Source organism: Myotis lucifugus, unplaced genomic scaffold, assembly GCF_000147115.1.
Source record: "Myotis lucifugus unplaced genomic scaffold, Myoluc2.0 scaffold_90, whole genome shotgun sequence".
Taxonomy (NCBI): domain Eukaryota; kingdom Metazoa; phylum Chordata; class Mammalia; order Chiroptera; family Vespertilionidae; genus Myotis; species Myotis lucifugus.
This window is the reverse complement of record NW_005871138.1, coordinates 778057-791017: the sequence shown is the minus strand read 5'-3', so window position 1 is coordinate 791017 and position 12961 is coordinate 778057. Positions and strand designations below refer to the sequence as shown.

The window sequence follows — 12961 nt, the reverse complement described above, 5'->3', positions numbered from 1 at the left end:
GGCACAGCCAATGGGGGGCGGAGGCTGGGCGGCGTGCGGCTGGTGATTGGCTGGCGCGGGCTTCTTAGGCGTGCGCGGCCCCCGCTTCATGTCTGTGCTGGAGTCTGGAGCTGGCGCCAGGGCGGCCGGAGGATGCCGAGGGGCCGGAGCCGGGCGGGCCAAGGGCCGAGGCTCGCGCTGTCCCCCGCTCCTACCCCGTGAGCCACGCCAGCCGTCTGAGCTCTGCCTCTGGGGCCCTTCACCCCGGGCTCCCGCGGTGCTGCCCCCTCCCCCAGGCCGCTTCTCCCTCCCCGTGGCGCTGCGTGTGTAAGTTTGGGGTGCGAAGGCTGGCTGGGGGTTCGGGGCGCGCCAAGCTCGGGGAGGTCTCTGCGGGGGCTCGAGGCCGGGGTGGGGCTGCGAGTGCCGGCTTCGGGGCGCCCCGGAGAGGTGCTGATGGCGCTGCCGGGCAGTGCGCGCGGGAGGGGCCGGCTCCGCCGCCGGGGCTGCGTGTGCGTGTGGGGGGTGGGGGACCAAGTCAATAAGTGCATGTGGCGCCAAGTGTAGGTGTGTGCGTGTCGCTAGGATCATGTGCCCCGTCCATGCCCGGTCGCCTGCCTCCAACTTTTAGTCTGTGTCTGTGCTAGTGTCCAAGGAAGGTGGGGGTTCAGTGTGAGCGTGTCTAAAGTGCGACTGTGGGCGTTTGCGGGGGTAACTCGTGCCGGGTGCCGTCTTCGTGTGGGACCCGTGTGCACGGGCGTGTGGCTGTGGGGCCAGCGGTCACCGTGTGCGTGTGCGTGGCCGAGCCCCCTCCCTCACCTTCCTTTCATTTTGAGCTTTGAGCGTTCCTCCCGCCCGAGGCTGGTCGGCGGCTGAGCTCCGCTGGGTGAGCCGCACACGGGGCGCCGCACGACGGGACTTTGGGGGTGTCGGGCTGTGGCCGCGTTCCTCACGCCCCTTTCCGTCGTGCAGGGCCGCTGCCGCCTCCGCCCCACCCCGAGCCTCCGCCGCCCGCGATGGAGGTGGCGCCGGAGCAGCCGCGCTGGATGGCGCACCCGGCCGTGCTGAACGCGCAGCACCCCGACTCGCACCACCCGGGCCTGGCGCACAACTACATGGAGCCCGCGCAGCTGCTGCCTCCGGACGAAGTGGACGTCTTTTTCAACCATCTCGACTCGCAGGGCAACCCCTACTACGCCAACCCGGCCCACGCGCGGGCGCGCGTCTCCTACAGCCCCGCGCACGGTGAGCCCATGGCGGTGGGTGACGGGGAGCTCTGGCGCCGCGCGCCGGGCGCGGAAGGGGAGGAGGGCCCCGCCGCCTGCTTCCCGGATGTGGGATCCACAGGAATCGAAGCCGCGGAGGAATCGGGGCGGGAAAGGTGGAGGCAGCGGCCTCTTGGGTCCCGCAGGGTTTCTGCCCGTTTCCAGCTGGCCCCCGGGGGTTCACGCTGGGCCTTGTCCCGCGAGGGTCCTTCTGTGCCACTTGTCCTCCCACGCCGGACTGACACTCCTGACTTTTGCCGGTGGTTCCATTTCTGGTTTTCTTTGGGGAGGGGGTTACTGCCAGCGGCTGTGTGTGTTGTGGCCCTGCGTACCCGTGTCCTGGCCGGGCCCACACCCCCTGTGTCCTAACCCCTCTCCCTCCTCCCTCAGCACGCCTCACCGGAGGCCAGATGTGCCGTCCACACTTGTTGCACAGCCCGGGGCTGCCGTGGCTGGACGGGGGTAAAGCAGCCCTCTCCGCGGCCGCAGCGCACCACCACAACCCCTGGACCGTGAGCCCCTTCTCCAAGACTCCGCTGCACCCCTCGGCTGCTGGAGGCCCCGGAGGCCCCCTCTCCGTGTACCCAGGGGCGGGGGGCGGGAGCGGGGGAGGCAGTGGGGGCTCGGTGGCCTCCCTCACCCCCACTGCCGCCCACTCTGGCTCCCACCTTTTCGGCTTCCCACCCACGCCGCCCAAGGAAGTGTCTCCTGACCCCAGCGCCACGGGGGCTGCCTCCCCAGCCTCCTCCTCCGCAGGGGGTAGTGCTGCCCGGGGGGAGGACAAGGATGGCGTCAAGTACCAAGTCTCCCTGGCCGAGAGCATGAAGATGGAAAGCGGCAGCCCCCTGCGCCCAGGCCTGGCTGCCATGGGCACCCAGCCTGCCACACATCACCCCATCCCTACCTACCCCTCCTACGTGCCGGCTGCCACCCACGACTACAGCAGCGGACTCTTCCACCCTGGAGGCTTCCTGGGTGGCCCTGCCTCCAGCTTCACCCCTAAGCAGCGCAGCAAGGCACGCTCCTGCTCAGGTAAAAGCAGGTGCTAGGGACCTCGTGGAAGTGGGGGCAGTTTGTGTTTTGTGGGGTGGTGGTTGGGGTGGGGCCGTGTAGGCTGTGGTCTAGGAGAGGGGGCGGTGTCAGGCTCCCAGGTCTGGGGATGCATGATGTCCCTTTCTAAGAGCCCCAAGAGATGTCTGAGAGCCCAGAGTGGGGGAGAGGGGGTCTTAAAACATTTGCCTTCAAGTGTTCCTTGTGGCCCCCAAAGTTCACTTTTCTTCCCCATTCCTTACCTTTCCCTCCAAGTGCCAGACCAGACCACAGAAGGGAAATTCCCCCTTCCCCTCCCTGAATCTTAAGTGAAGATTCAGTGTGAGAGAAGGCAATGTGCAGGGGAGAGCAGAGAGGCCGTGTGTATGTGTGTATACGTGTGTTTGTGAGCGTGTGCACTCCAAAGGCTCCAGATCTTTAAGGAATCCGGTTCTCCAACTCAATCAGTCCGATCTTGGGATTTCTGTGGCTCCTGATCTCCTTGGGAGATTTCCCCAAAGCAAAATTCCAGAACCTGTTCATGCTCCCCGCCCCTGGCGTGCCCTTTACTCTCCCTCCCTGAGGGCTGGAGTGAAGGGATGAAGCTGTAGGTGCCTCTGCCCCTTCGCAGGAGGAGCTGCTGGGGCCAAGTTGGATTTGTCCAAGAATCTGGCCTTCGTAGAGCAGACACCATGGCTAGCGTGGGAGTCCTATCGCTGCATCCTTCCCAATTCTTTTAAGCTGGGGAAAGGAAGATTTTACAAACGTACTCCCAAGTCCAGGACACACCTTTTCTTGCCCATATATACTGGCAATTTAGTTAAACTAAATGTGGAAAAATGTCCCGGGTAACACGATGCTAAAGCAGTTACCCCGTTTGATCGCTGAAGCTGCCACCTGCACCCATCTTCGTCTCACTTCCGAGTCCCTGTTCTGCTCAGACCAGCTAGCTGGCCTTTAATTAGTCCTTTCTCCCAAGTTTGTTTTACCTTCTATTTGAATTCCAGATGGTCTTAACAAAAACAAAACAAACAAAAACAAAAAGCAAACAACAGCAAACAAAACAAAACCCAAAACAAAAAACCTAAAACAACTTAGCCTAAAAACGAAAGGGCTTATTATTTATTTTATTTTAAAGCACAACTTCGCTCTGAGTCCTGGACTGAAATGTAAGGGCCTCAGCAGAAGAGGGGGTTTGGGGGGAAAGAAGGATGTTACCCTGGACTGAGAGCAGAAAGTCAGGGTAAAGGCTGAGGGCATAGACGTGGAGCAGACTCAGTAGGTAGCGGATGCGGTTGTGGGGATAGGAGAGAGACAAAAGAGAACTAGAAAGGGGGCCCGGAGTCTCCGGGGCCAGCCAGGTGATTCCAGTCACGGCCCTGCCATTGACAAAGTTTGTTGTAAATACCCTCTCCTTGTCGTTCATGCGGAGAACCCCTGGGGCCCTGGCCCGCTTTCCCTCCGCCCGGTTTCCCTTTCGCCCAGAGAGGTTTTTGAAGAGGGAGATGAGGTCTTAAACTGGTCTCTGCACCCCGCTCCTTGGGGGAGATCCCCTGGCTCCCTTTCCCCGTCGGGACTGGGACTAGAAGTCACCTCCCCTGAAGCAGCCTGGCCGAGGGGACTGCTGCCGGATCGGCATCCGCTCGCCCACCGACTGTCTTCCGTGACCTTGTCGGTTAAGCAGGCTGGTGTCTCTCCCTGTCCCCCTTCAGAAGGCCGGGAGTGTGTCAACTGCGGGGCCACGGCCACTCCTCTCTGGCGGCGAGACGGCACCGGCCACTACCTGTGCAATGCCTGCGGGCTCTACCACAAGATGAACGGGCAGAACCGGCCGCTCATCAAGCCGAAGCGGAGACTGGTAGGCAGCGGGGCGAGGGGGGAGCAGGCTGGTGGGCGGCACCCTGGTAGCTAACCTGGGCGGGAGCTGACAGGAGCTGACAGTTAATTTAAAAAAAACAAGAACAACAGAGAAGCCTTCAAACGCAGATGATTGCCACTTCAGACCTTTTACTTGGATGTCGGTTGGGGTTGCCCTTCTCTCCGGCCAGATTTTTTTTTCAGGCCAGATTTCCTCCTCGGCAGCCGGTCCGGGACCCTCACCCCCACCCCGCTCAGGGATACCGAGAGTTGAGTGTCCAAGGGCCCTGGCCTCTGTTTAACTCTTTTTAAAAATAGGGCCATGAAGTAATTTTCCCTGTGGCTTCGGGCAGCTCTCTCACAAGCGCCTCATGCCTATTTAAATAAAACACACCAGCCACCAAAAAAACCTGCCCTTTATTATTTTTCCATGGAGACACCTATACTGTGTATTTTCATTTGAGCGATTTAAAAAAAAAAATGCCCTTTCGGATCTCCTGCCGGAGTTTCCTATCCGGACATCTGCAGCCTGAAGATAAGGAAACTTCGTGTATCTGTTTCCGGACTCTGCGAGTTTTTAGAGTCTCTCCTCGGCTCAGTCCTGCCTCTCGCTGGGCTGTTTTGAAATTTCTAATACGCTCCACTTTGCAAATAATGTGTAAAATGCTAAGAATAATAAATATATTTTTTCAGGGCGAAGTGATTTATGAGGCTTAAATCACTCTCGCCGCTTTGGGGGGCCCCCTTTTTCCCCCTGCAGTGAGGGCGGGGTGAGGGCCCGGGTAGGGATGGAGGCTAAAGTGTTGGCCCCTGAGTCAGAATTCCAGCTTCAGGCTGCTTACTCACCCTCACCCCTCCCGGCTCTGAGACTGCAGTCCATAGGCCCCCCGGCGGCCATTCCAGCCTCTGCTGGCCCTGGCCCCCGCCCCCACCCCTGCTGCCCGCAGTTCTCTGTGACTGTGGGGCTGGCACTGGTTGCACCGGGAGAAGGAATCTATTTTCTTGGATAAAGACTCTGTGGCCTTCTCCTGCCAGCCTTTCACTCCCTTCTCTAGAAATCAGACACTCATTGCCCGACCACCTCTGTCCTGCATTCCTTGAGGGCCTGGGGGCGGTTAGGACTTTGAGGTTTGGGGTACAAGGGGTTGAATAGAAAGACCGGCATTGTCCAGTAAACCTACAATGAAGGAAATGTTCTAGGTCTGCACAGTCCACTATGGTAAGCTCCAGCCCATGATGCTGTGACTATGGACTCCTTGAAATGTAGCCAGTGCAATGGGAGAAACAGGATTTCTACTTTTATGAAATGGGAATTTAGTCTAGTCGTCACATGTGGCGAGTAGCTACTGTGTTGGACAGCTCGGCTTGAGTGAGACACCCGAAACATTTTACATCTCCACTCTGGGCAGCCACAGGGCCCACCCTCCCCTCCCCCCGCCCCTGCCCTGCCTTGCCCTCAGGCAGGACGCTGCCCAGAATTATGGATTTTGAGGGGAGTCCTGTGGGAGGAGACAGAAGCAGCTCCAGACCCAGGGACTCTAGGAGGACCAAAAATAAAGAGCACTTCTCAGGGGCCTCGGTTTCCCCATTTTTAGAGTCAGATTGTTTGGTGAATCCAGGAGGTAGTTGATTTTCCCTTTCAGCTCTCGAAACCCCGTTGATAGTGAGATCAGCCTTCTGAGAGTTCTTTATTCTAAAGTTCTGTGATTGTCTAGATCTCAAATTCTACATGTCCACAGCTCTGAGGTGCCTCAATTCTCCTTAGGGATTTAGGCTCTTTGGCGAAGTCAGTGGGGGCAGGGTGGGGGTGGGGCAAGGGTCAGGGAGGCTGGTGGAGGTGGGGCGTGGGAGCCCAGCCTGCTGACGCTGCCCCTCCCCTCCCAGTCTGCTGCTAGGAGAGCTGGCACCTGTTGTGCAAATTGTCAGACGACAACCACCACCTTATGGCGCCGAAACGCCAATGGGGACCCTGTCTGCAATGCCTGTGGCCTCTACTACAAGCTGCACAATGTAAGTCCGCCCGCCGCCCTGCCCCACCCCTCCCCAGGGACCGCTGCTCTTTGTGCTGCCAGGCAGAGGCCCCAGCCACTCTGCAGCTTGGCGTGGCTTGGGAAAGCCCTGGGCTCCAGAGGGCTCCCATCAGAGGGCAAGCTGGCTAGAGGTGTGTTCTCCACAGCAGGCCCAACAACTCTCTGTTTAACACAAAAGTGGGGGAGTGTTTTGGTTGTGTAGTTGGGGAGGCACTGCTGGAATTTAGGGGGCTCAGTGTCCAGCAGGGTACAGGTCAGCCTCACAGTGCTAAGTGCCCTTCCTGAAACTGGGGCAGTGCTGGTGACAGGACTACGTGGGCTTAGCGGGTGGGGGTCCCAGCCCAGGCCTGCCTCTGCCCCAAGCCCAAGTAGGGGGTGGGGGTCTTGCTCTGGGAAGGGAACTTGACTCCCTGAAGGCTTTGTGGTTGCCCGCAGGTGAATAGGCCACTGACCATGAAGAAGGAAGGGATCCAGACTCGGAACCGGAAGATGTCCAACAAGTCGAAGAAGAACAAGAAGGGGGCAGAGTGCTTCGAGGAGCTGTCCAAGTGTATGCAGGAGAAGGCCTCCCCCTTTAGCGCCGCCACCCTGGCCGGACATATGGCACCTGTTGGCCACCTCCCACCCTTCAGCCACTCGGGACACATCTTGCCCACCCCAACACCCATCCACCCCTCCTCCAGCCTCTCCTTTGGCCACCCCCACCCATCCAGCATGGTGACCGCCATGGGCTAGGGACAGCCCTCCACGAATGGACAGACGGATGCAGAGGAAGGTGGCCTGCAGCTCAAGGCTGGGTGCTCCAAGGATGGGTGAACCAAAACCTTACCTGTCTGCCCTTCCCCAAAGACTGATGCCTCTCCTGTCAGCCCAGCCCGAGCCCCACGCTGCCCCACCTGTGGGTGCTCTGCTCGGCAGTCGCCGGTCACTATGAAGATTCTTACTGGGGCTGAGGGGTGGCCTCAGCCCAGCTGCTACCCAGGTGGGGTTTCCATCACGGACAATTGTTGGAGAGCAGAAAGGACAACTTTATGAAGAGAGGAGGAGGGAGTAGGGGACAAACAAAGGAAACCATTTTTAGAAGGAAAAAGGAGTAGGCAGAAATAACTTATTTCACTCTTGTTTCTCGCAAAGACTGGGAGAGGTCTGAGCTGCCCCTGGTGCTCCTGGTCTTCCTCCGCTTGGCCTGTCATGCACTTGCCAGGGCTCCGGGGGCAGATCTGTGAGGGACTTAGCCCACACCTTCTCCTGGGGCTTCCGGCTCTGAAATGCTGAACCCCAGGCTGGGCCTCGCCCATCTAGAGGGGTCATGGCCTACGGGAGGCTGAGCCAGTGCGTGCCCTGCTGATGGGCCCTGGAGGGCAGAGACAATCACAGTCCTACATAGATTCCCAGGCCAGGGCTGGGTCACAGGAAGGAAACAACGTTTTCTTGCGAGGGGAAATGTCTCCCAGCTCGCTCCCCTGGCTCTGAGGCTGAAGCTGGTGTGGTCTGTGTCCCCTTCACAGCCGAGCTACCGCCTGCCTCCTCTGCCAGGTGGACCCCTGTACATACATCCTTTTTCTGCTAACCCCTCGACCCCCTTCCCTCCCACTATGAGACAAAAGAAAAAATATTTTAAAAGACTGCATAAGCTTAACTCGCTGATGAGTTGTTTTATTTTTAAACTCTTTTTGGGTCCAGTCAAACGTACTTTGCCACAGAAGCCTTTCTTATGGAAAGGAATAAAACCTACAAATCAAGGCTGTAGCTTCGCAATTATTTTTGGAAAAGTTCTTGGATCCCATAGCCCTAGAACGGGGAGCTGGGGGCCAGGGACGGGGCCTTAGCTGCTCTTGGCTTCTCCGGGCTGGTCTGGCAGGTGGCAAAGGCAGGAGCTGGGGGTGAGTCAGGGCCAGGACCTAAGGAGAGGCCATGAACCTGCTGGGCTCCCAGGAGACCTGGGTTCTGCTCTGCTTTGCTGTGGCTGGCTGGATCCTTCCCAAGGTACAGCTGTACATAACCCTGCCTGAGCTTAGATTCTGTATGGGGTGGTGGTGGGGTGTGGCAGCTGGAGAGGGCCGTGCCCAGGAAGAGGATTGTGCTGATGTAGTTGACCAAGTGCAATATGGGCCGTTGATTGCTGCTGGGGGCACCACCACCGGAAGTAACTTATTTTGGACTAGCATCCACATAAGAAGAATCGGCAGTATTTTCTGTTTTTATGTTTCATTTGGCTTGTTTTATTTTGGATTAGTGAACTAAGTTATTGTTAATTATGTGCAACATTTATATGTTGTCTGTAAAAATTATATGCTATCCTTCTATTCCTTTAAAGTGAATACTGTTAATAATAAAATACTTTTTGTGAATGCCTCTGTCCTGTCTTATGGACTCCTGGAACAACCGAGTCCCAGGCATGGAAATTAGCAGTCAAGCTGAACTGCTTCTATAGCCCAGTGATTTGGAGGAAAAAACTGGAATAGGAGCTGGGGCCCTATCTGGCTGGGACTCAGATAATCTGAATTGCTTCCATCTGAATTTCCTCATTATTACCTAACTGAGGGTCCTGGTGGCTGGGTGGATACTGGAGAGGGTGGCTGTGGCTTCTCTGGCTTTTGGTCCACACACTAATCCTTTTTTTGAGGGCTCAATTGGGGCTCTTGTAGACTCACATTCTGCACTGAACTCACATTCACTTCCTCTCAGGTACTTTTCAGTTTTTGTTTCTGAGCTAGCTGGTCACCAATATTCCCATTCATTATCAAACCTGATTACTAATGTATTTGATCACTAATGTCATTGACTTCTGTCTTCTTTAATCCATTATGTTGGTCAACAGAGATAGCTATGACTATTCAATGGTCAATGATAATGTCAGTGATTCAATGACAATCACACCAGAGCCTATGATCATAGACATCTAATTACTAACAACTGATCGCCATTACTTAATTACCAATACTTCGTCAATGCCACTGATGGATGCTGTGTCTGATCACTGACATCACCAGTGTCTACCATGACTGCTTGCTCACCAGTATATGTGTGATCATGAATATCTCTCATCACCAATCTTCTGATAAGCATATCTGTTCAACAATATTTCTATTCAATGTGTCTGTTTGCCAATGTCTCTGATGACCACTGTCTGTGTCCTCAGTATTTCTATCTACCATCTCTGTGATCACCACTGTGTCTTACCACTTAAGCATCAAGGTGTTGCTCGCTCTGTCACTAATGCTCTAGGTCATCAAGAAGTATGATCACCATTGTCATTGATCAATGTTTTTCTAATCAATGATAGATGAGATTACACTTACATGATCTCTGATCATACTATTTCTCATCACCAATGTCTCTTTAACAATGTGTTTGGTCACTTGTCTCCAATCACCAAGATCTCTAACCAACAATGTCCCTGACCATAGAATCCTCTTAGCATCAAATTTTCTGACTGTCAATGTGCTCACAAATGACTCTGGTTACCAGTACCCATGACTGGTCAATGTTGATTACCACAGTCTGTAGTGTCCAAATCAGTGATTGTTGACTTTATTTATCTTCCAAGGCCCCCAGGACCAATATTTCTTATACCGCAGATCACCTGTAGTACTGATCACCAACCTTCTTCGTCATTGGAATCACCAGTAACCTGTGTCTCTGGTCATCAAATTCTCCAGTCTCTGGTCATCAAATTCTCCAGTCATTGATGCTGTTGATCCCTAGTAGATCACACACCACCAAGATCCCTGGATGTCTTCAGTCATTGAATCTTATCACCAATAGCTCATCAAGAACATGAGCACCAAATGCTTTCATCCTAATACTCCTGTCACCTTGGTCCTTTGTGTTCTTGATCAATGATTGACATAGCCAATTAACAATCATTCTGATCACCAAGATCTCTGAGCACTGCCTCCTGATCCTTCATGTATGACCATTACCCTCTCTGATCATGAATGACATCATTTCCCCATGATTACACCATCTCTAATTACAAGTCACTCTAGCCATGTGTCCCTGATCAATGAATGACTCCTTCTGACCTTAGTCATCATCATCTCTGGTCCCTGGTCCCTGATTACTAGTGTTTCTAATTGCCAACTTCCTTGTTCCTCGACAGCCTTGATGTCCAATGGTCCAGGCGGCTTTCTTTTCATTCTTCCTATCCCAGATTGCTGGTGGTGGCAGGACGCTTGCCTAAGGCTGGAGAAACACTGGTCCCGTGAAAGCCAGCATGCCTTCTGTGAAGCTCCAGATGCCCTAGCCTGCAGGTTAGAGTTGGGGGAGCATCTCTGGCATTCTGATTCAGGACATCTCTGCCCCTGGTATGCCACCACTACTTTACCCATGCCCTTTCCCTGTAGAAGAGAAAGCTAGAGCATACAGGAACCCACCTGTGGAGCTGGGTGGGCACTTGTCTGCCCATTTAAATGCCTGGGCCCTCTCAAGCCTTCTAGAAGCTCCTCTTCTGTTCCTCTCCCAGCTCAGAGCATTTTTGCCTCCGTGTAGCCACAGTGAGGGCAGGGATGTCTTTCTCTCCTGTGTCCCAGCTCATAACTGCAGGGTTGTGTGCATATATTATTACGTAATCAAGTGTGTACTGTACACAGGCCTGTTGAACACCTCCTCCAGTCTTATTGCCTTCCTTCTGCCAACCAGTATTTTTAGAGCACCTAGTGCCAAGCACTGTCGAAGGTGCCGAGAGGCAGCCAGCAGGAATCAAGCAGAGTGGATACCTTGTCTCTGCAGTGTTAGATCCAAGAGGGCAGGGACTGTGTCTGTCTTGTCATTCTTGCATCCCGTTGTCTTTTGTGGGCTTGTGGTAGGTGCTTCCCAAATGTCTGTTGAATAGACTCATTCATTTATCCTACTAATGTTCATTGACCCTATTTGTTCTTGGCATTGGGGTTGGAGATAAAACGCACCAAGATCTTGCTCTGGTGAATCAGCAGGGGCTGTTTCTGACAAAAAGCTGGGGAAGGCTGGGGTGGGGGGAGATTGTGGGATGGTGTTGAGTGGAGACGGGTGACCTCTAGGAGCAGGGAAAGCATGCTGGCTCTGGCGGGTCCCGGGTTCAAATTTACTGGAAAGCAGTAGGACCAAGCTCAGAGACTTCTGTTACCTCCTCTATAAAGATCAGCTCATAACAATGACTCCCCTGCCCAGAGTCAGGTTCAGATGAACAGTTTTATTTTGTGGCTTCAGGGCTCTCAGGCAGGGCAGGGCAGGCAGGCCAAGCACTGCAAATAAATGGCCATCGTTAGCAAGGCAATGGTGCCTTTATGATTCGAGGAGCCTGGTTCCAGGGTGCCTGGGGTGGGTTGGCCTTTGTTCTGTTTGCACCAAAGTGGGGCGGGCTGGCCCAAGGCCTCTTCCCCCTTCCTCCTACCAGGACACTCCAGGCCCTACTTCTTCTTCCCATTTTTTTTTTTGTAGGAAGAAACCAAACCCTCTTTGTAATTCTTAGAAACCAGCTCATCCTTCTGCGAAAGTCCCCGCTGTGCTGTCTCCTGGTAACTCAACCCTAGTTAGGACCGGGAAGCAGCCCTCGCCTTCCCCAGGGCCACAGAATGGACCCTGCCTCCGGTGAACAGGGTTTGGGATGAATGCCTGCCATTCACTTAATGGAAGGGAGAGACAAACTCACCTGAGAGGTGGGAAGGAAGGCAAACAGTAGGAGCTGCTCCCAAAATCAGTGGGCTGTCCTAACTGAGCTTATAATGAGACAGGAAATAAGTAATTCTTCGGGATTTGTTGTTGTTGTTTTAGGCAAAACGATTCCAAACTTATCTAGAAAAACTGACAAGACTTGTGGAAAAAGTCAGAAAATTAGGGAAAATAAAGTGGTGTGTGTGTGTGTGTGTGTGTGTGTGTGTGTAAAATGCTTTTTAATACTAAACAAGATTCTATGATCAGAATCATTCAAGCCTTGAGGTTCTGCTGTAAGAATCAGTAGATCAATGGCACAGATTTAGGTAAGCCCAAAGCATAGCCTATTATTTACAAGACAATGGATGATAAAGGAGGTATCCTGAATCAATGCGAGGGTGGAGGGTTATTCAATCAAGCGGAGTTGGAACAACTAGCATCTCGCTGGGTGAACACTTACTCAGAGATTTAAAATCTGCAGCTGTGGCCTTATCCAGCCAGCAGACAGGTTTTGTTGGTGCTGCATGATGTTTTGTAAAAATATAAATGAGTTTCAAATGATCTTAAATGAGGAGATTCACTGAAAGGTAGGCAGAAGGTCAGGGCCCAGGAACTGCGTGTCCATAGAGCTTTTTTGCCTCTCCCCTGTCAGGAAGATCTGCCTCCATCTATCTCCACCTGGACCCTATGCCCATGCCTGCTGGGTCATGGGGACACTGATTTTGAGTCCTGGCATCATCACACATCTCCTATTACATGTTTGAGATTTATTAAGGAGTCAGTCTTGAAACCAAACACCAATCCACCCAGCTGGATCTCCCAGGTTGGTTCCTCCACAGAGCTACACTGCAAAGCTCAAGGTTAAGTTCAGCCTTTCAGGAATCAAAGAGAAAAAAAAGAAAAAGTATTGAACATGCAAGATGTAAAAGCTTTTGCAGTGCGGAGGGAGTGCTTTGGAATAGTGCTTTTGTGACGAGCTCTGAGATAATTCCATGTTCAAGACTTGAATGTTGAGTGATCATCCAAATGCCTTTAGCAAGAAGCTCCTACACAAAGATGTCCAGGACGTCACTATTTATAAAACTGAGAGTCTGTATGCAACCTAAATGCTCAAAAAGGGCATGATAAGAAAATACTCACAGAAGAATTGAGATCAGGTACTTGAAAATA

General features: G+C 53.7%; 1 protein-coding gene across 3 annotated transcripts; it reads left to right on the top strand.

Moving 5' to 3' along the window:
* Nucleotides 1-106: 106 nt before the first annotated feature.
* Nucleotides 107-8508, top strand: GATA2 (GATA binding protein 2). Of its 3 annotated transcripts, none has more exons than XM_006091309.3 (6): nucleotides 107-306; nucleotides 949-1221; nucleotides 1632-2273; nucleotides 3983-4128; nucleotides 6012-6137; nucleotides 6593-8508. In XM_006091309.3, exons 2-6 carry the CDS (start codon nucleotides 993-995, stop codon nucleotides 6890-6892), a joined length of 1443 nt encoding a protein of 480 aa, XP_006091371.1. In that variant the 5' UTR covers nucleotides 107-306; nucleotides 949-992; the 3' UTR covers nucleotides 6893-8508. The 3 variants fall into 3 exon arrangements, with proteins under 3 accessions (XP_006091371.1, XP_023611914.1, XP_006091373.1); XM_023756146.1 differs by having other exon boundaries at nucleotides 109-306; nucleotides 6574-6708; XM_006091311.3 differs by lacking the exon at nucleotides 107-306 and adding an exon at nucleotides 515-862.
* The last annotated feature ends 4453 nt before the right edge of the window (nucleotides 8509-12961 follow it).

What these genes read in the sequence shown, in the direction of transcription:
- GATA2 (XM_006091309.3), top strand. Translation starts at nt 993, where the DNA reads ATGGAGGTGGCGCCGGAGCAGCCGCGCTGGATGGCGCACCCGGCCGTG. An exon ending in TCAAGCCGAAGCGGAGACTG is followed by an intron (nt 4,129 to 6,011) that starts GTAGGCAGCGGG and finishes CTCCCCTCCCAG; the next exon opens with TCTGCTGCTAGGAGAGCTGG. An exon ending in TCTACTACAAGCTGCACAAT is followed by an intron (nt 6,138 to 6,592) that starts GTAAGTCCGCCC and finishes GGTTGCCCGCAG; the next exon opens with GTGAATAGGCCACTGACCAT.